The following is a 27,683-nucleotide window of genomic DNA, read 5'->3' on the forward strand; positions in this document are numbered from 1 at the left end:
GGGAGACAGGATAGCAGTGTTTTGATATCTGAGGGTTTGGCACAAAGAAGAGGGAGTCAAGCTATTCTCCAAAGCACCTGAGGGCAGGACAAGAAGCAATGGATGGAAACTAATCAAGGAGAAAAGCAACCTAGAACTAAGGAGAAATTTCCTGACAGTGAGAACAATTAATCAGCAGAAGAACTTGCCTCCAGAAGTTTTAAAATGCTCCAACACTAGAAGTTTTTAAGAAGATGTTGGACAGCCATTTGTCTGAAGTGGTGTAGGGTTTCCTGCCTAAGCAGCAGTTTGGACTAGAAGACCTCCAAGGTCCCTTCCAACTCTGTTATTCTATTCTATTCTATTCTATTCCATTCCATTCCATTTGATTCTCTATTCTATTCTATTCTATTTCTGCATTCCTCAAACAGGATTCAGGAACTTGTTTCCTGGAAGCAGCTGCTTTGCTTGTTCCTTTTGTTACTTGCTGGCTGATGAGATGTTGGGAGGGAGGTGGTGAACGAGAGCACTTACTGTGTGCTCTGATGCAACCTTTTCCCTGGGGCTTAGTTCGACTTGAACCGCTCGTTATGGGCATGTCCAGGAGGAGGTGCTGCGCAGCCCAAGGCCAAGAAAGCAGGGTTGTGGTTGGCCTCTCAGAGAAGCCACGGGGGTGGGGGGAGAATCTCAGCTCTTCCTGTGTTGCAGAAAATAACAGGACTTAGATGTCTTGGGATCAAGGAGAAGTTTATTGGCAGCCAGGTTCACAAAAGCCAGTCAAAGGCTAGCATGTAACTTCTGAACAACCCTTCTTATGGAAGCACGCATTCTTATACGTTCTCAAAAGCAGTGCAATACGGAAACACTTAACCCACTTCTTATTGGTTATCTTGAGAAAAGAAGCCTTATAAGTAGATACTGTCTTACTTCTCCTTTTGTCTTGAGCCACAGGTAATGGCTACGTGGCTTTGTAAGAACTTTAGCTGAACTCTATGGTTTTGGGCTTTTGACATTTCCTGTTTTTGTACACGTCTTAAAAGCAGGTCTTTATATCTTCTTTCTGCCACATCTCAATTCACATTTTATCCTGCATTACCTGGGCACCATCTCATTGCTGGCTGCTCCTGGGTGAGCAAAGAGAAAGCTTGGGCCAGAAATACTTCTGTTGGGTATCATACCAGAAAAATATAATAAAGGGGACATGTGCTAACAGCAGCTGGAATTATATTTGCACAATATTGGAAGTTTAGAGATCCCTACAGAAGAGAAGAGAATTAAAAAAAAAACCTAGAAAGTGCAGAAATGGATAATTAACATTTGAAATTAAAGAAAAGAAAGACACTGAATATATTGAAATATGGAATTTGTTTTATAAATGGCTAACTTAGAAACAGACGTTAGAACTTTCAAAACTATAAGAGAAGGATTACTTTTATTATGATGGCTTATTACTATATGCTTATTATTAATTTTAATTGGTAATGATAATCAATAGTATTAAAGTTATGATGAGAAATCACTGTTATATGATTACTACTAATGTATATTATTATCATGATGATGACTGTTGCTTAAGTTAATTGTAATCAGCCAACATATTGTTTATATAGACACTGGAATTGTTGCTTGGGAAGCTGAAAAATCCTATTGCTGCAGTGATTCCTCAGGCCAAAGATTTAAAGGATAAAATTTTAATGTTTGCTGAAAGATGGAAGCCACATGGACATAATATAAAAAAGAGAAGTGATTACTTATCACAGAACCACTACATTACATCATTAAAAAATCCTGGAACATCAGGGAATTGCCTGAGGATTGGAAAAGAGCTGATGTGGTTTCTAACTCCCCCCCCCCAAAAAGACCACCAACAAAATGTGGGGGGGGGGGACCCAGGAAACTACAGACCAATCAGCTTAACATCAATATCTGGGAAAATACTGGAAAAGATGATCAAAAACATATTTGCGAACATCTAGAAACAAATAAAGTTATAATCAGAAGCCAGCATGGGTTTCTTAAAAACAGATCAGGCCAAATCAATCTTATTTCATTCTTTGACAAAGTGATTAAATTAGTAGACCAGAGAAATGCTGAGGACATAGTATACTTAGACTTCAGTAAGGCATTCGACACAGTAGACCACAACATACTTCTTGATAAGCTAGAAAAAAATGGAATAGGCAGCATCATCACCAGATGGATTTGTAACTGGTTGACAAACCATACTCAATGAGTAGCCTTTAATAGAGGAAAATAAGCAGTGAGGTACCACAAAGTTCTATCTTAGGCCTGGTACTCTTCAATATCTTCATAAATGATTTAGATGAGGAAATAGAAGTGGAGCTCATCAAATAGACTGATAATACTAAGTTGGCAGGACTAGCGAAGACAAGCTCACCATCCAAAAAGATCTTGACAGACTTGAACAATGCGCCCTATCCAACAAAATGAAATATAATGTGGAGAAAAGCAAAGTTTTACACCTGGGCAGGAAAAACCACAGATACAAGTACAGATTAGGTGAAACCTGGCTCAAAAACAGTCACTGTGACAGGGACCTTGGAGCCCTAGGGGATGATCTCTTCATGATCTCTTGGCCTCGGGCCCGGCACTGGGGGCAGCGGGGGCTCCGAAGCTGCAGAGGGCCTCCTGCTTGCCGAGGGGTAGCGACGCTCGATCCCCGGACAGGGATGGGCAGCACCGGAGTACGGTTACTGCCCGGACGGCCCAGGCGGGCAGTGGGGAAGAAGCGCTCCGTTCCGAAACCGCTGCAGGTGCCGGCGGGGCGACAGCGGTTTTTCTTCTCTCCTAACTCGGCCTTGGCCGGAGACGCAGCTGGTGGGGCAGCGCTGGAGGAAATGGGGGCCTCTCCCGTCTCCCCGCCGGCTCGGAGCCTGGCAGCAGCTGTAACAAAGTCGCTCCTCCTGGCGGGACGCCCCGCGACCTCCTTTGAAGTCGGAGGAGAGGCGCGGGGGGGGGGCGAGGGGGCGAGGCGTCTGGGCTTCCTCCTCCTCCTCCCGCCGCCGCTCCCGGCCTCCGCAGACAGACGGGCAGCCGCGGACAAGCCTGGGGCTGAATCTCGCTGAGGTGGCTGGCAGGATGCCCTCTCCGAGGTAAGCTCGCTCGCCCGCGGCCAACGTGAAAGGAAACGGGGTGGGAAGGGGCTCCGAGAGGGCGTCGAAAGGGCCCCTCCCCGTTGGCTGGCAGGGTGCCGCCTGGCCCGGCACAGGACGCTCTGAGGCGGCGGCGGGGGAGCGGTTACGTAACCCGCGGGCTGGACTCTGGAGGCTCCGGCCGAGCGGCGAGTCAGCGCCCCCCTCGCCCGGGGGGGGGGGGAAACCGGCAGAGCGGGACTGGCTGGCATCACCCCCCCCCACACACACACCCACACACACTCCGGCGGTCTACTGCTCAGGCTGAGGAAAGGGGGGGGGCTTCTCCTCGGGGGCAGCAAAGCGCCCGGCGGGCGAAGGGTGCATAACCCCCCTTTGCGCCTCACGACGCAGGCGGCGTTCACGACAACAGCGCCCCTGTGGGGCAGGTTGGCTGAGAGCTCAGCTGTGCGGCGGAGCAGCACTCGAACCCAGGACTAGCAGTTGCACGCGGTTTCAGGGCTGCGCAGGACGGTTGAGTTGGTGCTTATGCGGCGCCAAGTGCGCAAGTGGGTTGCACGCCTCTCGGGCGTCCCTGTTTCACCAAGTAGGAACATTCAGGTCCCAACTTAAATAGCCATTTTAAGTTGTAATTAACTAAGTAAGAGTTTTATGTTCTCCAGTAAAAAAAAAAAGAACAACTGTGTTAGGTCTGCACAAAATGTTCCTGTAGTCTGCAATTTCTTTTCTTTTCTTTGGAAATCCATTCCTACACCCACACCATTCCAAGGGTGTTCATCCAAAATTGTATAGCTATAGCAATTAGGTATTAGCTACAATTAGCTATACAATTTGGGATGAACACCCTTGGAATGGTGTGGGAATAGGAATGGATTTCCAGAGGAAAAAGTGCAGCCTACAGGATTCAGGAGCACCACTGAGGGCACAGATAAACCTTCCAGTAGCCTCAAAGACCCTCTAAAAGGAGGCAAATGACCAGCTGTCTGCAAGGAGTATCAATCCTTTCACTTCCCAGTGTCCGGTCAGAGCTGAAGAAGCTTCTTGAATGAGAAGTGAAACGTCTTTGAAGAAAAAACAAGGAATGCTAGTTGCCTCCTGAAAAAGCACCTTTGGGATTCCTTTGAAGTATTTATCGGAGGGGGGAATGGCTTTCCTGAGAATCCCCTCCTACCCCATGGCCTTTCTGTGCCCACCCCCACCCCCTGGCCAGCCTTGCTAGGTGAACCTCTGTGTGGGGGAGAAGGTGCTGGCCCAGATCTGCAGTGGCCGGGTGGGAGGGAGGGGGCAGAATATGAATTGGCCCATTTTCAGAATGTTGTAGAGGAGCTTCAGCAGGACTCTCCTTTAAAGGAGGCTGCTGCTTTAAATGGGCAAAGCTCCACTGGGATCGCCCACCACTGGTCAGGCCTCCTGGGAGAAGAAAGGCCGATGGAGGGGTATGGCTTTCTCTGCCTCAAGAGCTTCTCCAGGACAGATGCAGGCAAACCTCCTCCCTACGGCTGGCGGAGGAGAAGGCGGGTCTGGGTCACATCGCCCTAGGTTCTTCGCTGGCAGCCAGTCCAGACCACAGACCGAATTCACACAATTTGGAATGTGTAGCGTCTTTTTGCTGCTGGTGGTAACAGCCAAAGATGAGCAGAGTTTTAGGAAGTTCAGTCTCTTGGCAGCCAGAAGCGGCGGCGGAAAGCCGGTGAGAGGAGGAGACAGGAGTAAATCCTCGATTTTGGTCTGCAGCAGTGACGTGCAGTGAGCTTCATGGCCGGTGAGGCAAGTGCGAAAGCCCCGCCAAAGCCCCGGCGCCGCGTCCGCCATAGAGCGGGACCCTCACCGGCCATGAAGCTCAACGTACGTCACTCGGCAGTTCAAACTCTGCTCTGCAGCCCAAACTTTCTCCTCCCAGCAACTTGGCCTGTTGGACACAGTGGTGGCAGGGGGAGGAATGGGCTGGCTGGCTGGGGAGGGGGGGAGCCCTTTAAAGCCCTGCTGCCGCCTCTTCCCAGCAAGACTTCCTTTCGGCTCGCAGTTTCTTTCCCCTTGCCTGCCTTAACCAAAGCTTGGCGCCCTGCCTCTGCTTTCGCGCTCTCCCTCCCTCAGCTGTGCAGCAGCGTCTGCAGTAGATCTCGGCCTACAGCGGCAGCGTCACACAGGCTGTGGAAGGAGGAGGAGGAGGAGAGAACCAAGAGAGGCTTTTACCGGGCGTGCGCCCCACAGCCAGGACCGTCATTGCGCCTCAAGCTGCGTTTCTTCCTGCAAAGCCCTTCGGGCAACCCGATAGCTCTGCCTGACACCCGAAGGGCTTTGCAGGAAGAAACGCGGCTTGAGGCGCAATGACGGTCCTGGCGCGAAAGCAGAGGCAGGGCGCCAAGCTTTGGTTAAGGCAGGCAAGGGGAAAGAAACTGCGAGCCGAAAGGAAGTCTTGCTGGGAAGATGCGGCAGCAGGGCTTTAAAGGGCTCCCCCCTCCCCAGCCAGCCAGCCAGCCCACCCAGCCCATTCCTCCCCCTGGCACCCCTGTGTCCAACAGGCCAGGCGTCTCGCGTTTATGGTGGACATAAACGCGAGACACCTGGCCTGTTGGGACACAGCGGCGAAAACGTCCCTGCCGCCTCTGCGCTCCGCCGCCTCGCCCCCCGCCTCCTCTGACCCCACCGCTGTGAAGAAAGAAACACACACACACACACACCTCACAATAAAAAATTACAAATTAAATTACAATAAATTTGAATCCCCCCCCCCTCCCTCCGTCCGATCCACCTTTTCCATGCGGTGGAAACTCTCTCAACTCTCCTCTTGTCCGCCCAACGTAAGCGTGCTCAACGTAAGCGTGCTCATAAGGCATGATTCGCTGCTCCCCGATCAGGAGGCAGGAGAATCAGTGCCTCTTTTGCATATGAAAGTTTTCGCTTATTAACTCCTCCTTAACTTTTAAAAGGCGAACAATTCCTTAGGCAAAAGAGGCCCCGAGTTCTCTGGCCTCCTCCCATAGTTAACACTGAGAGCAGACACCAAGCCACTGTGACTTTGAATCTGGTAGCAACTACCCTGGCTTTAATTATTTAAAAAAAAAATATTTAAAATTCTTCCTTTCCCTCAGGAGACTGGTGAGGCCCCACCTCCCCTGCCTCTAGTGACTGCACGTCCCTGGTCTGCAGAACAGAGGAGGTCAATGTACAGGAACGTGCTGGGCTGGGCTCCTTTTAAAGAGTATATTTATACAAAAGTAAGCCGATAATGTTCAGCACAGCCAATTGAGTTCTAGTTAAGTATCCCTGGAAAGAATTTGAGAGCTAGACTTGTTAAAGTACTTAACAAATGGAGAGTAAATTGTTTGCCAAGCCAATGCTATGTCCACTGGTCAGCCAGTACAGTTTTCATTGTCCAGAAGAGCATCCCATTAGATGCCCCAGAGTGGAATGGAAGGGCGTGTCAAGTGGGAAGAATCAAAGATCCATTAGCATCACAAAAACTTATATTTTAATCTTGGTTGAGACTATTATTTTACTCTATTTACATTGACCGCTAGGGCTGCATGGAGCATTGAAAAGAAATGCTCCGGAAGCATCTTGACTTTCCCTAGTTGTTTCGACCCATGGGAACTCAGGTGTTTGTGCACTTGTGAAAGCTGCTGGCCAAAACCTTCAGGGAACCGTATGGAGATTTTCAGTTAACCAGGTCATGGTTGTCCAAAAAGTGCTTTTTTATATCCTTTTAGTGGTTCCAATGTTGAAAGAAATGTCCTTTTGGGTTCGGCTCCAAGTGGGGAAGAAGACACTGGAGACATGGAGGCTGCTTGGAAAGATGGTTTATTGTTGGACAGGGCCACATGGCTTGAGCCCTGACCAGAAAAGGTGATCACATGTTTCAATGTTGATGGAGAAGAAGAGAAGGGCTGAGGAAGGGGCTTGCTAGGCTTTTATACCCTGTTCAGTCCCACCTCTCTGTTTCCTGTTCCTGTGTAAGAAATGTATTCTGACTGGTTGTCAGACTCCCATGGTGCCATGCAGGGGGCTACTCTCTAGGCTGTGATGAGTTTTCTCAGTTGCCTTGTGGTCAGTTGAGTAATATCCCTTCCCCCTACAGCTGCAGTGAGGAGAAGTCTTTATTATGTAAAGTGGGCTGGCCTGGCCATCTTAATGGCCCATTAGCTGGGGATGGGCAGAAAGCTATAGGCAACTATTGTCTTTTAAAACATGTTTCTTTTCACATCCAGAGAAATATTCTGCCTTTTCAATATTTCCTAGGATATTTCATTTTTCTGGGAGAGGGCTGGATGATAACTTCCTACAATCCCTCCTTTTTTTTTTTCAAAACATGTGAGTGGAACGCACATGTTTTGACAAAAGATTACAATTGGTCATATCAGGGAGACTTAATTCTTCTGATGAAAAAGCATTGAGAGACAGCAGAAGGGTCTCTTCAGTGGCTCCCAGATAGCTTTCAACCATGAAGGTCTAGCTACCAGGGCACAAATTTCTGGAAAGAAATTTACAGTATCCAATTTTCCATGCCAATTAGTATCAGATATCATTTTCTGTGAGCTTTCAGACAGGTTTTTTAAAAAAGCAGAAATCCCAAAAATTATTCACAGCCTTGCTTTCCCTTTAAGTTCCGGGCTGCCCATTTTAAAAGGGATGGTTCTTCAACCTGCCCTGGCTCTTATTTTAGTGAGGCCAAATTGAGTTCAGATGGTGTGCAATCCAGGTTATCTAGTATTTGTAAAATTACACAGAATGAGTCTGGGGACTCCTGGAGACTCCCTACTCATGAGACCACCAGTGCAACATATCCTGTTTTACTGGGCAGCGTGGGTTTTTTTTTGTTTTGTTTTTTTGTCACAGTGAGGGCTTGGGGTTTTTGGAGATCCTCTCTGCCAGCTCTTCAACTGGGGGAATTGCTTGAGGGGAATTGATCCTCCCCCAATGGGATTAAAAGGGAGAAATCCCTGTTTAGGCTTTTGTGCCTGGGGCAAAAATCAAGCTAGGAAAAAACTGTGTGTGGAGGAGATAGTTTCAATCTAATTCTGAATAGGCTCTTCTCTCTCTCTCTCTCTCTCTCTCTCTCTCTTTTTTCTTTGTGTGTGTGTGTGTGTAGCTGGTTCTACAATACAGAAAATACAGACATTTTGGACAAACTTTCCCTCCCACTAGACAGAAATCTAAGGTGTTCAAAATTGCTGTACTAGCCATTCTTAAATACAATTCTTACATGAATACATTAAACTGATTACAATATAAATGAGACAAGAAAGAAACCTTACAATGAATTTCTGTGAAGGAAGCAAAGAAAGAAAACTTTAGGATCAATTTTCACCCTCCCCTATAGTCTTTACAGCTGTCTTCTGGGGATGGAAGAAAGTCTTTTGGTCTTTACTTCTCCATCTCAGGGTCCATTCTTTCATATCTGCTGGGTGGCATTAAGCTTAGCTTGCTGATAAGAGTGGTCAGTCAGGCTTGGTAGTCAGTTCCAGACTTGGCTAAGTTTTCCCCCCCCTCATGTCAGGTTTTATCAGGATGCAATCACCAGCAGCCAATTCAAGAGTTATGGTTTGAGCTAGCAGTCCTTTGTTTCTGAGGTGAAGAAAAGAGTATACAGTTCTTTACAGACATATCTTTAGTCTCACGTTGTGGAATCTCACCCATTCTGTCCAAATGTGGAAATCCAAACATTATTCCAGAGGGCAGACAATGTAAATTTCATGGAACATGACATTCCCACTGCTTCTATGATTGAAACACTTTTGCAGTAAGATGAGTAAATTTTTCAAAAAGGACAACAACTTGTGTTGCAAACAAACAAACAAAAAAAATATCATAGGGTAGAGCACCTTGACTCACAAGCTTTTAAAAATGCACTCAGGTGTAAAAGAGAAAGGGAAGAAAAACAGCTTTTTTTAAAAAAATGCAATTAAAAAAAGAGGTACTTTGAGTCAACACTCCAAAATATTAGATTCCATTCAGATGGAAGCAAATTCTCATCAAGTATGTTAAAACATTTACAAATGTAAGCAAAATATCTCAAAATCATTTCTTTTTATAGGTTTAATTAAGCATTTTAAACCTCAAAAATTTTCCAGAAGGAAAAGAAAAATAATCAAAATTGTATTCAGAGCAGAAAAGGAAATGTAATTGCATAACTTTTATAGATGAAAATATAACAGTGAAAGGTAAGGGTGAAGGAGCAGGTCACCCATTTACTCCAAATTTCTCAGAAGAGAGAGGAAAAAAATGGTTAAAGTGAGCAGATTTTTGTGGCTCTGTGAGCTGGGTGTGCCATGTACCATCCTCCTGCCAGGCACAAGACAGTTATAGCGTCTTTGATAGGAAAAAGCTGTTGAAGGAGGCTTCCACTGGAGCGGAAGGGCTTTTGTAATTAGGGCTGCAAAAAGGGCGGGTGTCTGAGAAATAGTGGACAAGTGTCATGAGATCACATTCTTGGGGAATCAAATTTGGATTGGGGAGGCCGCACGGCAGCGCTCCCATGGGTTGGAGAATTTTATTAACAGCCCGCAAATCATGCAAAAAACGCCATTTACCAGATTTCTTTTTTATAACAAACGCAGGGGTGTTATCAGGGGTGTTATAAGGGCTGTGGGATATCTCTTTCCTCTTCCTCTCTTCTCTCTCTTTCCCTCTTTTCACTTTCTCTTTCCCTTTCTTCACTTTCTCTTTCCCTCTTTTCCATTCTTCTGTCACTTTCTCCTTCTCCCTTCTCTCACTCTTTTTCTCTCTCCTCTTTGTCTCTTTCTGTCTCTTTCACTCTTTTCCTTTCTTCCCCCTCCCACTCTTTCATCACTTTCTCTTTACTCTCTACTGCCCAACCTGTCCTCATAATTTACCTACTTTCCTAAATAGGCGCAGTTCCCTTAATGGATCCTTCGCTCACTCAAACACATACACACACATACCATTAAAAAACCATGCAACTTACTGTTTCTTTATATGAAAGGAATTGAAGTACATTCATACCAACTTTTACTATCAACACTCACATTTGCACTGCAATCAGGCTGCTTGTGTAAATTAATTTCACATACAAAAATATCCCATTTCATTTTTTCTTCATACAAAGCGATTATTACAATTACTTCAGGGAGCTGTACATAAGCCAATGAGCTCCATTTTCTATTATTAAGGGATCTCAACTTCCCTCCAGGCCTGGGGGAGGTTCTGTCCCTTTAAATCTTCAATTTCCTTTACTTGGGGAACATGTGGCTCATTCTCCAAGCAGTGGGGAAACTCAGAGAGCAGTTTAAATCCTAACTACTCTCCCCTCCCCCACAGCTTCAAGCCCAAGCTTATTTATTTATTTAGCTGGTCAAACATATCACCATCAATTCAATTCAATATGTTATTAGATGCACATCTAAGAATTTTTTAACAGACATTACATCAAAGTAATCAAGTCCAATTACCTAGGTCTTTCCATTCAGTTAGGCTTTACCTCATTACCTGCTAAATTTCTTACTTTTGCTCGAAGTTACACCTGTTGTTCTATCTCCTTAAGCACTAGATTGTTAATAACTGTCTTTCCCTGGGATGTTCGTTTTAAAATTGGATCTGCCAGCCCACGCTGGCTAATTTTTAAAGATCCAAACTCTTATATATCTTGAACTCCCAGCAGCGCTGGCATATTTTTAAAGGTCAAGATTTATAGAGACAATGTATAGAGATGTTTGTCCTACACATTGTTTGAATTGGCCAGGGTTCCAGGTTGGTCCTCCCAGCTGAGCGCTGGCATAGTTTTAAAGGTCCAAACTCTTAGCTCTCCCAGCAGACCGCTGGCATAGTTTTAAAGAGCAAGATATATAGATATTTTATTAACACATCATTTGCATCTGGGTGGGGCTCAAGCTCTACTTTTCTTTTAAAAGACAACTATTACAGCTGCAACAATTTCTAACATATCCCTGTGGACTCCTTAGTCACTTCGGGGAAGAAACTCAGGTAGAACTTCTCTTCAGTTCATCTGATGGTGGCCAGAAAATCAGCAAACTTGTTACAAAATCTAAATCAAAACTGTCTTCTAGGGGCCAGGTTTCGAGTAGGTTGGCCAGATAGATGTGCAGAGGGTTTTTGCTCAGGTTGAAGGCAAACCTTTAGTAGGAATTTCCTTCATCTTATACATGCACACACAAGGCAACACTCTCCTCCTTCCCCCAAAAGAAAAAAAAAATCTATACTCACCTGAAGAGTAAATCTTCCAGGCCTGAAAAACATGAAAACAAGGTTCCCTCCCCCACAGAAAAGGCATTGTTGGGGGATTAAGGGTAAGGGAGGGGCTTGGGGGGGGTAGAAAGCTTGCAGGCAGAGTTTTTAAAAAATGGTAAAATCATCAGTTACTAAACAGATAAACTGGTAACATTATGGGGATATCACAGATACGAAATGGGGTCTGGATTCACATGCTTCAGGAAGGAAATAAACAGGTAAAATCATTTAAACACACATTAAAAGCAAGGATGAAACTTTTCCTGTAAATGAACCTTTTCCTGGGTTGTTACTTTAAGGCAAAGGGAAGGAAGGAAGGAAAAAAAAATACTTCCTTGTACTCTGTTTTTTTTGGGGGGGGAAGGGGGCAACAAACTGAGTGAAGGCAATTTCTGCCAGTTTACTCTTTTCTTTCATTGAACACTTTAAAATCCTTATCTTTTGGTTCAGAGACATCTTAGTTACAATTACCTTGAGGGTGCACAAAGACTTAGGCACACATTTACACAAGAACAAGGAGAAAATAAGAAAGGAAAAAGACAAAACACTCAGGTTTTCACATCCTACATTCTTAGTTACAAATCTGTTAAATTAGGGAAGGCACGAATCTTAACAAACAAACCACGTGGTTACATAGAAGACAAAGAGACAAACAGACAGGAGAAAAAAAGAAACCTCAACATTTTTCCCTTTTCTTTTAAGTACCTTTATGTAGCCAAATTAGTTTTCCTGTATTATCTTTCAGCAAAGCCCATTTCTCACACAATTTCCTTGCCTTCATGCCTGCCAAGATAGGCATGTGCCTGGCGTCCCAGGCTTCTAGGAAATCTCCAAGGGATTTTCCTGTCACCCTCGAGCTAACGCTTCCCATGACCCATTACATGCAGGGCTCACTTTGGCTTAGCCGGGTGACCACCGCCCCGTAAGTTTTCAGAAAAAAAAAGATTCTGGGAAGGACTTCAAATTCCCTAATGAAGTATTCGGTCCCTTCCTTCCAGGGAATTTCCGCTAGGGTTTTACAGATCAAAAAGGTAATCTGCAGAGGACCTCTGTTCCCTTTAACAGTTAGTACCTGCACCTCTTTCTCTTTACACACAACGAGCCTTTGCTTTTTCTTTTTGCTTTCACAGAACAACAGCAACAACAAAATTTTCATTCATTTTTCCATCCATTTTCACACACACTCTCCTTTCCCTAACAGAAGGTCCTGTGCTCTGGCCTGACCCTAATACTTTCCAGGCTCTCTTGGTAAAACACACAGAGGAACCAGGATCCAGCTGTGCTCAGGAGAAGGATCCCACACACGCACGCATACACACATCTCCCATGCTTTGACATGCTTTAAAATTAAACTTTAGAGAATTAAAATTTAAAGGTACTCACCTTCTTTCCAGGCAGCCTTTGAGCTCAAACTCAAAACCCCTTTAAAACCTAGATCCAATGGTTAAGGCCAAGATAAAGTCCACCCTCAGACTCAATGGGGTCTGTGCCGGCATGGGAGGCTTACCTGGGCCATATCCATTTGTTAGGCTAGCTTGGAGTCCCATCTGGGTCGCCAATTGTTGAAAGAAATGTCCTTTTGGGTTCGGCTCCAAGTGGGGAAGAAGACACTGGAGACATGGAGGCTGCTTGGAAAGATGGTTTATTGTTGGACAGGGCCACATGGCTTGAGCCCTGACCAGAAAAGGTGATCACATGTTTCAATGTTGATGGAGAAGAAGAGAAGGGCTGAGGAAGGGGCTTGCTAGGCTTTTATACCCTGTTCAGTCCCACCTCTCTGTTTCCTGTTCCTGTGTAAGAAATGTATTCTGACTGGTTGTCAGACTCCCATGGTGCCATGCAGGGGGCTACTCTCTAGGCTGTGATGAGTTTTCTCAGTTGCCTTGTGGTCAGTTGAGTAATATCCCTTCCCCCTACAGCTGCAGTGAGGAGAAGTCTTTATTATGTAAAGTGGGCTGGCCTGGCCATCTTAATGGCCCATTAGCTGGGGATGGGCAGAAAGCTATAGGCAACTATTGTCTTTTAAAACATGTTTCTTTTCACATCCAGAGAAATATTCTGCCTTTTCAATATTTCCTAGGATATTTCATTTTTCTGGGAGAGGGCTGGATGATAACTTCCTACACCAAGAAGGAATTCACACCAATTCACACCATTCAGGTGACCCTGAGGACACAGAAAAACCTCTAGGTGACTTAAAATGCAAATGACCAGCTGTCTGTAAGGAGTATAAACCCTTCCATTCCCCATCATCCTGTCAGAGCCGAAGAAGCTTCTTGGAGGAGAAGGGAAACGTCTTCAAAGAAAATCCAGAAAGACTTCGGGAACCCTTTAAGGAGGGGCACTTTGCAGAAGGCCCCTTCGGAATCCTCCACATAGCTTTGCTCATTACATTACATGTCATACTTTTTAAAAACATTGATTTACAATATTTACATGACCTATCCATCCTAAAATGAGAACTCTAGACATCTTACAACCAGAGGTTAAAACAATAGCATACAAAAACAGTACAACCCAAAACAGAAAAAAGCAACTTCACCAGCAGCTCTCCTATTGCAACTCAGTTCTTCTCCAACCCTCAGATTCACCCTTTCCCCACATCTGGGGGAAAAGCCAGCTATTTACCACTTTCTGGAAGGAGGGGGAGGCTGCGGATTCCAGGGAGGGTATTTCCCAGGGCAGATCACCATGTTTTTATGTATTAACATTTCTGTCCCATTTCCTGTTACAAATCATCTTTGGGGTGGCTAATAGCACTAACATAAAATTATAACCAGACAAAGGAAAACCAGTTAGAACAGCAATAGCACTTACCATATTTTTCTGAGTATAAGAGGCACCCTTTCCCCCTCCCCTAAAAGAGGTTGAACATATGGGTGTGTCTTATACAGTGAATGTAGACCCACCCACGCAGTGGCCCCAATCCTTTGGCCTCTGCCTCCCAGCAATTTACCTCTTTGCAGCAAAAGGTGGGGGGGCTAGTGGAGGCTTTAATAGATTATAACAACCCCTGCAGCCTGAAACTTGCTGTTTGCTCCAGGAGGCAAATTGCTGAGAGGCAGAGGCAGATTTTTTTTTTCTTGTGCTAATCAGGCTGTTTGCTGCAAGGAGGTAAGTCAACAACTATAAATACCTATAGAATGTTCAAATTATTAGACTTATTTTTTAAAGACTGCTTTATTATTATTCTAGACAATTTAACCAAATGAAGAAGCTTTTTAAAATAAATGTTTGATCTGAAGAGGGCCAGTGCTATTGTTTTTAAAAGTGCTATTCTTTTAAATAGCAGAGAATAACTATACTCCCAGAAAGCACATCAATTTTAACAGTATCTGTACAAGTATAATCTGAAATATAACACTACAAACAGTGTATATTGTCTGTACGTCTTATACTTCAGAGTGTCTTATACTCCGAAAAATACAGTACTTATATACCGCTTTACAGTGCTTTCCAGCCCTCTCTAAGCGGTTTACAGAGTCAGCCTCTTGCCTCCAAAAACCTGGGTCCTCATTTTACCCACTTCCGAAGGATGGAAGCAATAGCAATAGCAGTAGATTTATATACCGCTTCATAGGGCTTTCAGCCCTCTCTAAGCGGTTTACAGAGAGTCAGCATATTGCCCCCAACAATCTGGGTCCTCATTTTACCCACCTCGGAAGGATGGAAGGCTGAGTCAACCCTGAGCCGGTGAGATTTGAACCGCTGAACTGCTGATCTAGCAGTAGCCTGCAGTGCTGCATTTAACCACTGCGCCACCTTGGCTCTTACTGAGGCTGAGTCAACCTTGAGCCTGGTGAGATTTCACCTGCCAAATTTCAGGCAGGTGGCAGGCAGCAGAAGTAGCCTGCAGTACTGTACTGCACCACAGTGGCTCATAGTAATCAATAAAAAATAAGTAGCACTTCAGTGAAATCTTATTTCAGTCTTTCCTACTAGTAGAAGAAAAAGGAATAATTGCCCTGAACTGTTGACCATGCCAAATGCTGCTCGGTCCATTGAAACTGGAAATTTGGGGGGGGGGGCTGCCTTCCAGGTTCCTTATAGCAGGAAAACTGGGCTTCCTGTATTTCAGCTTTCTTAGAAATGGTTTCCTCTTTATGCATCAACTGTGTGCAAGATTATTGCTTGAATATCAGAAATGTATTAAATACCCAGAGGTGCTTTACTGCAGGGTATTTTGAATATCTGGCTAAATTAACTACCCCTGCCAGTGGCTCGTGTTGGGCTGGAAGCAATCAGTGATGCCTTCACTCTGCTTCTCAGCTCAATATTTCCAATAAACATGTTGAGAAGGACCCCTCTCAGGCATCAAGATTGAAGTAGTCCTTCTGTATCAGAGGTGTCAAACTCGATTGCATTGAAGGCCACATCAGGGTTGTATTTGACTTTGGGGGGCAAGATGGATGTGGCTAGTTCAACATCACTCATGCCGAGGGCGCCTGTGGTGGCCTGTGCACTCTGCCAGTGAAAATGGGCTCCCAAGCTCTGTTGTTGGCTGCGACAGCTTCCTGCAACTCTCTGCCAGCGAAAACAGAGATCAGGAGGGCTACCCGTGGCCCTCTTGAGCTCCATTTTAGCTGACAGAGTCACAGCAGGCTGGTCCTCTGCTGTTTCCAGGGCAGCCCTGTGGGCCAGATCTAAGCACCCTGCAAGCTGAATCCAGCCTCCGGGCTTTGAGTTTGACACCTGTTCTATAATGATCAGGTTTTGCTATTTGCTTTATTAGGATGAGGAGAGTCAAATGCACCTGGGACCACCGAGTTCCTCATGGCTGTTCGCACTCCAAGAGGACTTTTGTGCTTGCGTTGTTCGTGGTGAACACTGCTCTGACATTCTCACAGGTGAACATTTTCTTCTCAGTGATTTCATGCACAAGTTCTTTCATTTGTCTTTCATACACAAGTCCTTCTGCCTCCTTTTTTGTTCTGTATTTCTCAAGAAAGCTTTATTTGTTAATTTTCAATGATTGAACTTTTGCATTTTCAGTTGTCCCAGAGTTTGAATAGTCAAAAAGTATTCCACACTCGGTCCAAATTGCTCTCCCATTTTCAACTTTCCAATAATGGGACCTGCGATTGGTCAAAGGACAGCCCCGCTGCTGTGGGTAGGGCTGCTTCACACTCACAGCCACATCTGGGAAGGGAAAGGAACACAATTCCTGGCTATTGCAGTGGGAAGAAAAACCTTTTTATACCTTCATTCATTCACTCCGCTTTTACACAAATTAAAGTCTAGGAGAAAACACTGAGGAGACAAACCTTAGGGAGAGCAAAGAGGTGGACTTGCTTCAGATAGCATTGGCATTTAGACTTATATACCGCTTCACAGTGCTTTATAGCCTTCTCTAAAAGGTTTACAGAGTCAGCCTCTTGTCCCCAACAATCTGGGTCCTCATTTTACTGACCTTGGAAAAGATGGAAGGCTGAGTCAACTTTGAGCCTGGTGAGATTCAAACTGCCAAATTGCAGTCAGCCAGCAGTCAGCAGAAGGAGCCTGCAGTACTGCACTCTAACCACTGTGCCACTTCAGTTCCCTGAAGATCCCTTATGGGAAGCCCTTGGAGGCGAATCATGCCAGAATGAAAGTCAGGAGCAGGAAGCAGATCCCACTGGATAGAAAAAAAACCTTAGCAGGAAGAGCTTTCTGTGTGTGTGTCCATGTCCGTGTCCTATGTTCTGTTCAAGTGGAATATGTACAGCCTTCTACCTGGGTGTTTGAATTCAGGTTTCCTAAGCTAGGCAGAGGACCAAGGGGGTTCCACTCTTGGCCAGTCCAAATTCAGCCAATGCAGTGCCACCTGGATGTTTTGGGAACTCTGAGGTGCTTTGGCTGGTAACTTTCCACACTCCAGGCAAATGACCTTGAAAACACCATGAGCTGGTCCCATGGTGATCTCCTTGTCTTCAGCTGTCATCCCCCTCCCTAATCCCCACACAAGAATGCATACAGGTTTATTGCTACTTCCCCTTTCCAGCCCTTTGGTGACAGGATGCCAGCATGGCACCAACCCTAAGATGCTGGACCTGGCAATCAGTTATACTAGACTAAATTCTTAGTAATAGAGATGAAAGGATAGAAGGGGTTGACGATGCAGGAACTTTGGAGAACATGACCATATGATACTAGAATTCAACATAATGCAACACAAGTAATCAATCAAAGTCAAATGTGTGTCTTAGACTTTAAGACAGCTGACTTCAACAAACTTAGAAATACTTTAAGAAGGATTCCATGGATGGAAGTCTTAAAGGGACAAACAACTCAAAACACTTGGGAAACTCTGAAAAGTGCGATTATAAAAGCCCTGTCTAACACAGTGGTACTGAGAAGAAAAACAAGAGTCCCCAGATGAAACCAGCAGGGTTGTATAAAGAACACTGATCAAATGAGAGACAAAAGAAAATGCAAGTATAAAAGATGGAAAGAGGGACACAAAACAGAATACCAGCAAATACCCTGAATCTTTAAGGATGAAGTCAGGAAAGCTAAGGCTCAAAAATTGCAACCAGTGCCAAGAACAATTTTAAAATGTCTCTTTCATCATGTAAAAAACAAGAAAGAACTCAGGGAAAGCATGTGTAAAAGATTAAAGAAATGGTAAAGGACAAAAAAGAAAATCCAGAAAGCAGCAAAGTCGAACACCAAGTTTTTATTGTAGGGTGAGGAGAAAGCAGAAGTGCTGAAGGAGGCCCTGACCTCCTGCCTCTGAGTCTTCTACCCCTAGCAGAGTGCAAAGGCCCTTCTAAGACCTGTAACATTCATTCTACAAGACAGAAGGCGCAAGGAACAGATTTCCATTGCACGAAATCCAAATAAACATTTCTTAATGCTAAGAACTGGTGCTTTAAGCCTGTCTTTGGCTTTCCTGCAAATATAATAAATATTTCTGAATGTCTTTATCTGGATGAAGTTCTTCTTTAGAAGATACTTGGGAACAAACAAATATTTTAGAGTACAAGAGCTGAGAAAGAAAAAACAACTTACTTTGTGTGTTGACATAATATTTATAATTCATGTCAAGTTCAGTTCAGTAATCAAGCCGTTCCAAGAACCATTTAATTCAGCCATCAACCATCTGGAGCCTGCAGTGCCTCCCATCTCTCCTCTTTGCAGTCTCAGGGCAACTGGTTAACAGAGGCCATTGCCTCAGAGGAGTCATTTATCACTTTCATAGTTTACGCAGCCTTGCAAGTGGAGACCTAGAAGAGTGGATTTCAGGGAGCCAAGGGTGCTCTGCAGAGTTGAGAAATTCACCTCCAAAGTCTGGAGAGTCATACTGAAAATCACTGCAAGAGCTGCTTAAGGAGATGTTACCCACACAGATGGAGGCTTAAGTAACACATTCCTCTAACGATTCCAGGAATAGCCACTTGGTGAGTAGTTAGTATTGAAGAACTCTCAAAGAGGAGATTCTAAATGCCCAGGATTCTGCACATAAAGCCATAACCTAGTAATGGGTATAAAAACTGAATGTTATGGGAGCTACTCCATTTTTTAAAGATTTGTTTTATACTGCCTTCTTTACTATTTTTATAAAACAAAATCTTCCTCCTGTTTTCCCACAGCAACCACCCTGAGACAGAGTGACTGGTCCAAAGTCACCCAGCTGACTTCCATGCCTAAAATGGGACTAGAACTCACTGTCTCCTGGTTTCTGCTTGGTGCCTTCACGACTAGACCAGACTGGCCGTATATTCTCATACATTCTCACAGCTATATCACATTTTCATCAAGAATGCCTCTGAAGTAGAGAAACTTGCCATGAGGGCAAGTTTTTTTTTTTTTTAAATTAGCTGATCTTCCAATCAGTTTGGTGATGATGGAATGAAAGAGAGGGGGTATCGCAAGCAATAAGAAAACACAAGCAATTCAACCCATCGGGCCAAAATCTCACTGAAATAAAACCAGGTTTCTAGAATGTCAGCAAATGTGGGAGACCTTACCCGGGAGGGCACTACATACTATTTATAAATTATATCTAATATTTGGTTATAATTTTCCAACAACTCATATCTATAAATAGATATGGGACAACCATAACCCGACACTGAATTCACAAGCAAGTTCCTACAACCAGTGTTACTGGATAAATTTATGAAATTCCAAAACCCTTAGAATAGAGATGAACCAATCTTAAAGAACAATATATCTAATAATGTTTTCTCAATCTTGGCAACTTTAAGATGTCTGGATTTCAATTCCCAAAATTCCCCAGCAGCACACTTGATTGGAAAATTCTGGGAGGTTGAAGTCCAGAAATTTTAATGTTACTGAGGCTGAGAAACACTGCTCCGTGGGCAAACACTATAAACTGCAAATATTTCCTGCTGGGATCAAAATCATAGAAGGATTAAATTTTGGGCCATGACCAAAACAAAAAGAACCTTAAGCCTAATTATTTCATTCTCTCAAGGAAGAAACACAGACCAGTATTTTGGGTAAAATAATTATAAATTTAAAAACCTCTCTTGTGTAAATATGCCACCAATCAATCTGGTAGGACCAAAGTGGGGCATACTTTCCCCATCATTCCCAACAGAGATCAGCTGGCAGAGCAATCTACTGTGTGCCATTTCTGACCCAGGACCAGATCTAAATTGTAGAGAGGCAAAGAACCCACTGAAGCCGGATCCCCTTCACTTTCTTAGAGGATTTCCGGGAGAGGAGGGGGGGAGAGAGAATGAGAATGGCAGTTGGACTTGCTGAACTGCAAGTTTAGAAGAAAGGTGTGGGAGGAGTAACCAATGGGTATTAACCCAGCCCTCTTGCCTAGGAGACTGAGGTAATCTTTTGAGGCCACACCTACGGTCCTCCTCTGACTTCCCCAGATTAACCGATGGATCGTAGCAGAACACCTGAAAGGAAGGACAAACAAGAACAGCCAACACATATCCTTCCTAACTGCTATAGCTGACCCTGGATTCACTCAGGCCCCCTAGGTGCTGGGCGCCCTGCACGGGGTGGGGGGGAGTGACTCCTCCCACACCTTTCTTCTAAACATGCAGTTCAGGTAAGTCCAACTGCCAGTTTCCGAAAAGAAGGTGTGGGAGAAGTAACCAATGGGACATACCAAAGCTAGATGTCCTGGGAGGGATTAGATGGGCCTGAGCCCCCCGGAGAGTCCAGAACTCCCTGCAATACCCTCCTGCCAAAGGCAGCCTCCGCTGAGATGTAAGCGTCTAGCCTGTAATGCTTAATAAAGGGTGAAGGAAAAGCCCAGGGGGCAGCTCGGCAGATCTCCTCTATGGGTGCCTGGGTGGACCAGGCTGTTGAGGTGGCCGCACTTCTGGTGAAGTGCGCTGTGATGCCCTCTGGGACCTGGAGTCCCTGTGCCCTGTAGGCCTGAGAGATGGCCGCTCTAATCCATCTGATGATGGTGGCCGGAGAGACCTTAGCTCCCCGGGAGGATGGTTGGTAGGACATGAAGAGGGCCTCTGAACACCTAAAGGGGGCCGTGCGCTTCAGGTATATGCGCAAGGCTTTTCTGACGTCCAGCTTGTGCCAGGATCTCTCCCTCTCCCTGGAGGGATGGGGACAGAAATCCGGCAGAACTATTTCTAGAGCTCTGTGAAACGGGGAGTTGACCTTGGGCATCAAGGCGGGGTCAAGTCTGAGGATGACCTGGTTATCTAAAAAGGTGCAGAGATCTGCTCTGCTGGAGAGAGTGTTGATCTCAGACACTCTCCTGGCCGAAGTGATGGCGACCAGGAAAATGACCTTAAGGGTCAGAAGCTGAAGGGAAACCTCCCTCAAAGGTTCAAACGGTGCTTCCGTCAGGGCCTGGAGGACCGTGGAAAAGTCCCAGGTGGGGAATCGATGGACAACTGAGGGTTTCAGATTCGCCGCCCCTTTGAGGAAGTGCTTTAGTACCGGATGCTGGGATAAGGGGGCGCGTTCACACACACCCCTGAACCGTAGAGAGGGTGGAGACCTGTCTTCTAAGGGTACTGGTGGCCAGACCCTTCTCGTGACCCTCCTGGAGGAAATCCAGGACCTGTGGAACAGAGGCCAAAGCTGGGCGGAGACCTTTAGCTCAGCACCAGTCTGCGAAGGCCACCCAGGAAGCGTTGTAGATGCGGGTGGTGGACTGCCTCCTGGACGCCTCTACTGTCCTGATGACACTCTCGGAAAATTGGCCCTCCCTTAGTTGTTCCCACTCAATCGCCAGACTGTCAGATGAAACCACTCCAGATCCGGATGCTCCAAAGACCCCTGGTGCAGGGACACCTCCCCCACTGGGATCCTCCAGTGAGGGGCTGTGGACAGATCCATGAGGTCTGCCAGCCAGGGGCGGCGAAGCCAGAAGGGAGCCACCATTATTACCTCCGCTCCCTCCGTCACCACCCTCCTCAGGACCCCGGGAATGAGGGGAAGGGGAGGAAAGGCCTAGAGAAGTCCTGGTGGCCATCTGCATCGAAGGGCTTCCGTGTCCATGGCTCCCTTGGTCGGGAACCTCGATATGAATTCCGGCAGCTGGGCATTCTGTGAGGTCGCGAAGAGATCCACCGTCGGATGTCCGAATCTCTCGCAGATCTGTCGGAAGATTGAGGGATGGAGTTGCCACTCCCCGTTGTCGATCGTCTCCCTGCTGAGCCAGTCTGCCTGTTAGTTTTCTGTTCCGGAAATGTTTTCCGCTCTGATGGATTGTAGGTGTCTCTCTGCCCAGTTCCCCAATTGCAGGGCCTCGTCATGAAGGGCCTTGGAGTGGGTGCCGCCCTGTCTGTTCACATGGGCCTTGGCCGCTACATTGTCCGTCAGGACTAGGATGTGATGACCGGTCACCGTGTTCCTGAAGTGGCGGAGGGCCAGATGGATGGCCCTGAGCTCCAGCCAGTTGATGTTGTTGCACAGATCTGCTGGAGTCCAGCGGCCCTGGGTGATCTGGTTCTCCAGGTGTGCCCCCCAGCCGAAGAGACTTGCGGTGAGGATCCTTCTTGCCGGTTCTCTGAAGAAGCATCCCCTGCTCAAGGCTGGGGACAGCCACCAACGAAAGGATAGCAGCACCTGGGGTGACACCCGAATCCTGAAGGTGGCGTCGCTCCCTGGTGAGGAAGTAGGAACCACTGGAGCTCCCTGGCGTGTAGTCGAGCCCACGGCATGATCCCTATGCACAAGATGAATTTCCCCAGGAGCCTGGAAAGAAGAACTACAGGGACAGAGCGTAACTTGCGAACCTCATGGATCATTTTAACAATGCTGTCCTTGCGATCTTGGGAAGAGAAGACCTCCCCAGCCACTGAATCTATGATGGACCCTAGGTGCAGGAGCCTGGTGGATGGCACCAGGTGGCTCTTCTCCAGGTTGATGGAGAAACCCAGGGCCCTGAGGGTGTCGATGGTGGTCCCCAAGTCCTGTTTAGCAGAGTCTGGGGACCTAGCTAGGATGAGGATGTTGTCTAAATAACAGAACAAACGGACTGGGAGGGAGCGCAGGTGGCCTGCGGCCGCCGCTAACACCTTGGTGAATGTCCTGGGGGCTGAGGCCATCCCAAAGGGGAGAGCCCTGTATTGGAAGTGGTTGCCCTCGTGGGAGAACCTAAGGAATTTGCGGTGTTCCGGGGCGATTCTGATGTGCAGGTATGCCTCTGTGAGATCAATAGAGGCTAGGAAATTGCCCGGACGGATGCCCTCCAAGATGGATTTTAGGGAGGCCATTTTATAGCAATAGCAATAGCAGTTAGACTTATATACCGCTTCATAGGGCTTTCAGCCCTCTCTAAGCGGTTTACAGAGTCAGCATATTGCCCCCAACAACAATCCGGGTCCTCATTTTACCCACCTCAGAAGGATGGAAGGCTGAGTCAACCCTGAGCCGGTGAGATTTGAACAGCCGAACTGCAGAACTGCAGTCAGCTGAACTAGCCTGCAGTGCTGCATGTAACCACTGCGCCACCTCAGCTCTCTATTTTAAACTTACGGTATACCACCCTGGAATTAAGAAGCTTAAGATCCAGGATGGCTCTCCATCCCCCTGAACTCTTGGGGACTAGGAAGAGGTTTGAGTAGAAGCCGGAGCCCTTCTCCCCCTCTGGGACTCTTTCAATGGCCCTGATGTCTAGCAGATGCTTGATGGCCTTGGCCTTAAGGGCCCGTTTGGTCGGGTCTGTGGAGGAGGCAAAGGTGCGGAACCTACTGGGGGGTAGAGAGCGAAACTCCAGGTGCAGCCCGAGCCTTACAGTCTGGAGTACCCACTCATCCGAGGTGACACGATCCCAAGCATCCGCGAACAGGGAGAGGCGACCGCCAATGGGGTGATCCGGGGCCAGATCACTTGAACCTGTGGAAGGGGCAACCGCCTCCTCCTCAAAAGGGCCGCTTGCCTTGCTGCTGGCCCCTGAACCTGTCTCTCTGGAATTGCCTATCCCCCTGCCTGTGGAACCTGGGGTTCTGGTACCTCTGGTTCTGGTTCTCCACGTCCGGCGGCCTGTATGAGGTTCTCCTGGGATATGGCGCATGACGGAAGTCTGATCGTCTGGTTGTCGTTGGGAAGACCTTCCGCTTGTTCTTATCCTCCATGAGGATAGGATCCAGCGCCATTCCAAACAGCTTCTCCCCGGTGTACTCTGCTCCTGTTAGGTGCCACTTCATCCAGGACTCTGCCTGCCAGTGGTGTAACCACAGCAGGCGTCTAGACGCCACTGAGGAAGACATTGCCCGGGACGCATACTTAACTGCGTCCAGAGTGGCGTCCGCTGAGAACTGTGTGGCTGCTAGAATCTTGGAGATGTCCTGCAGCAGACAAACCTCTGAGGCCGGAGTCCTGTCCCTCAGCTGCTCCAACCACAGCACCGTGGACCTGTTGAAGAAAGAAGCCGAAGCGGCCGCCCTAATGGCCCAGGTTATAGCCTGGAACATCTTGCGCAGAACAATGTCTGCCTTCTTGTCCTCTGCCTTGAGGCAGCTGACAGTGTCTCCTGTGATAACCGCTGACGCTGAGGCTAGGGTGGCCACCGGATTGTCCACCTCAGGTACCTGGAGAGCTTGAGCAAAGGTCTGGTTAAGGTTGTAAAATTTTCTCTCATTTCCCCCTGGAGTGGGAAACGACCCACTGAGACTTAAGCACCTCCATAAACATCTCTGGCGTGGGAATCTCTTCCTTAGTCACGGGGGGGTCTATGGAAAGGCCCCTTCTTATTCTTACTCTTACCAGCGCCACTCGTCTCAGCCACAGGCTTAGGATCTGGTAGGGGGTCCAGACTGCTGTGGCAGTTGCCTTGCGAAGCAAGGAACTGAATAAGGAGGGGGAAAAGAGGCCCGCGGCGGTGGAATCGTCCTCTGCCTGGGGTTCTTCGTCCTCAGAGAACCCCACCTCTTTCAATTCTCCCTCCTCCAGATCGGAAGCCTCGCTAGCAGTGGAGGGGGAGGGAGACCTGGCTTCCCTGGCAGCTGAAGTGCTGGGGCGCTCCTGATGGCCCCTGGGAGGCTCCTGTGGGGCCCTGCTCCTGGAGCTCTGAGGCTGCTGTTTAAACTAGAAGTCATCACCTGGGCCAAAGCCCTAGCTAGCATGTCCTGAAAGCTATTGGTGAGATCAGGCAGGGCAGGTTGGAGCTCTGGAGGTTGGGGATATTCCCTGGGTTCAGGGGATAGGGGAGCCAAGCGAGGCCTGGCTGGGCTGGTAGCCCTGTGACCAAAGGGATCCGCTCTCGACTCCGCTGGGGGGGGGGGCAGACAAAAGGGGGGGTGATAGGGAACTGTGCCCTCTATGGGAGCCCCTAGGGGAGCCTGGGGATGCTGTCCGGGCCTCAACCTGGGCTGGAGGCCTGCGGGGAGATCGGGACCTGGAGGGGGAAGGGCTGATGGTCGCCCTGAAGCCTCTGGCCGAGGCCCTGGTTGTCCTGATCTCCTTCCTGGGGGCTGCCTTCTTAGGGGCCCTGGCCTTGTCCCTTCTCACTGGGGATCTCCCCCTGGGGACCGGGAAAACACCCCTGGAGGTCCCCTCATCCGGGTCCACACCCCCTGGGGCCCTGGGCCTGGCATCCCTGCTCCTGGTCGCCTCCGCCATTACTTACAGTTACGGTGCTCACCAACTTCCTCCCTTCTGCAGCCGGCTGCAAGGTCGGATTCGTTCTTCTGGGGCTTGGATCCGCTTCATTGCTCTTCTGCTGCTGGTCTGTGGCCTGGACTGCTGGCAGGCACCGCCTTGGAGCACCCCCCGGATCACCGGCGGGATAGATCGTAAAGGAAGCCTCTTCTGGCTTCACTGGTGCCTTTTGTGCGCTTTCGGCGTCTGTAGGAGCACGCCGATCACATGCTCACCCACGTGCTCCAAAATGGCGACTGGCAAGATGGCGACCGCCAACATGCGGTCCGGCTTCCTCCTGTGGCTGGGGAGCGTGGAGGTGATCTCCACTGGCTTCCCGGGCCTCGCAGGTCCTCTTCTGCCTTCCTGAGGCCGCGCGGTCGTTCCAATCGCCCCTGCGGAGCGGAGGCTTCCTCCCCCTCTTACGCTACTGGCCGGTCGCACGGGGCGCACACGCACACCTGGCAAGCAATGTTCCCTCTAATTTTTTTTCAGTGTGAGCGGAAAAGTATAGTGTTTGAGCGGCATATTTTCATGCCTGAGCACCTGAATTTTTTTCACATATGTCACCTAAGACAACAACAAAATCAGTATTATTTGAAACTCAAAGTTATGTTTATTCAAGGTACCCGCTTAATTAAAAGTGTTATATAATATCAGTATCACTTAACAACGCTCCTGCTTAACAACCAAAATGTTGGCTCAGAAAGTCTGGCATTTGAAGCACGCAAGTCTTAAAGCTGTTGTTACAAGACCCTTGCACCCCTAACCCTTTAGGGAAAAAAAAACCCCCAGGGGTCTTCAAACATGACAGCTTTAAGACTTGTGGACTTCAACTCCCAGAATTCCTCCCTGAGGGGAATTATATATTTGGACTGTTTCATAGTTACATTAGAGAACTACATTGTTAGAACTTAGCACAAAAGATACCTTTTATCTGAAAATCCAAATAGAGTAAACCTGCTATTATCCCAGAGCACTAATGTCATTTGTCCCAATCTGTTTTACGAGTCTGTATTAAAATAGATAGAAATATTTTCACTAAATTTTATAGATCTATATTTCAGGAACCTATCAGAAGTTAGGGCAAGATAAGAGTAGAAGAATGAATTTTGTTGCAGGTCATGGGGATTTTTTCAGCATCTTAAAAGTGGAGTGCATGTGCATTGAACTAGCAATACCCATTTAATAACAAAAGGAAATGGCTGAATTAAATTTGGTAAAGTTGCAAGCGAGCTGTAAAAAGCTTGTGGTTTTTAAAATCATAGAATCAGAAGGGATACTGGAGGTCTTCTAGTCCAGCCCCTTGTCCAAGGCAGGAGTCTTTATATCATCTTGGACAAATGGCCCTCCAGTCTTTTGAAAACCTGTGGCAAATGAATTAAGATTCCATTGATTTTAATTGTTCTTACTGTCAGATTTCTCCTTATTTCCAGCTTGAGTCTCCTGACAAGTTTCCATTGGTTCTTGTCCTGTCCTCAGGTGCTATTGCTGCCGCCTCCTCCTCCTCCTCCTCCTCCTCCTCCTCCTCCTCCTCCTCCTCCAACAGCACCAACACATTTGCTGCCCAGCGCTGCGGCTGAGGTGAAGCCGCCAAAGCTCCCGCTGGCACCCCCGCAGCGTTGGGCGGAAATCCGGCAGTGCTGTTGGAGGAGGAGGAGGCGAACCAGCCTGCCACCACCGGCCACCACCAGCCCCACCGCTCTTCTCAGCCCCACAGTCCAGCGGTCGCAGCAGAAGCAGCCCCGGGGCTCCGCTGCCGCTCCCCGCATTTTCTGGACGGGGATCCCTTGGAGAGGGGATTCCTTCCTGCGAGACCCCGTCCAGAAAATGCGGGGAGCGGCAGCGGAGACCCGGGGCTGCTTCTGCTGCGACCGCTGGACTGTGGGGCTGAGAAGGGGGCGGGAAGAGCAGCGGGGCTGGCGGTGGGCGGTGGTGGCAGGCTAGTTCGCCTCCTCTTCCTCCAACAGGCAACAGCACTGCCGGATTCAGTTGTAGCCGCCTGCAAAGGACTTCCACACGTTTCCTTAAGAAATCTCTGCGCGGCAGATAAAAACCCCTGCGCGGGGTTTTCTTGCAACGTGCGCGGCCGCGCAGGGGCGCACCTTAGAGGGAACAGTGCTGGCAAGCACGGAGCTTGTCTCAGTGGCGCATAGCACAGCAGAGGAGTGGTGAGTGAAAGGGAGAAATCTGTAGGTAATCCTTTTGTTTGTTGAAGAATCCTGTGGAAAAAACTACTAAGTCTTCAAAGAGAAGGGAGAGTCAGAGTAACGCTCCTTTCAGGCCGGAGACTGAGGTTAATCTGGGGAAGTCAGAGGAGGACCGTAGGTGTGGCCTCAAAAGATTATCTCAGTCTCCTAG

At 47.5% G+C, this 27,683-nt stretch overlaps 1 protein-coding gene across 5 annotated transcripts in view; it reads left to right on the forward strand.

Annotated features, from left to right (window-relative positions):
- The first annotated feature begins 2,447 nt into the window (after positions 1-2,447).
- ADAMTSL2 (ADAMTS like 2) overlaps positions 2,448-27,683 on the forward strand; it is a 94,535-nt gene continuing 69,299 nt past the window's right edge. For all 5 annotated transcript variants that reach the window (XM_032232740.1, XM_032232739.1, XM_032232737.1 and 2 more), the window contains exons 1-2: positions 2,448-3,092; positions 16,030-16,144. In XM_032232740.1, the coding sequence (XP_032088631.1) occupies positions 3,079-3,092; positions 16,030-16,144 (129 nt within the window). In that variant the 5' untranslated portion in view covers positions 2,448-3,078. The remainder of the gene's footprint in view (positions 3,093-16,029; positions 16,145-27,683) is intronic.

The sequence above is a fragment of the Thamnophis elegans genome, chromosome 16 (assembly GCF_009769535.1).
Source record: "Thamnophis elegans isolate rThaEle1 chromosome 16, rThaEle1.pri, whole genome shotgun sequence".
In the NCBI taxonomy this organism is placed as follows: Eukaryota; Metazoa; Chordata; class Lepidosauria; order Squamata; family Colubridae; genus Thamnophis; species Thamnophis elegans.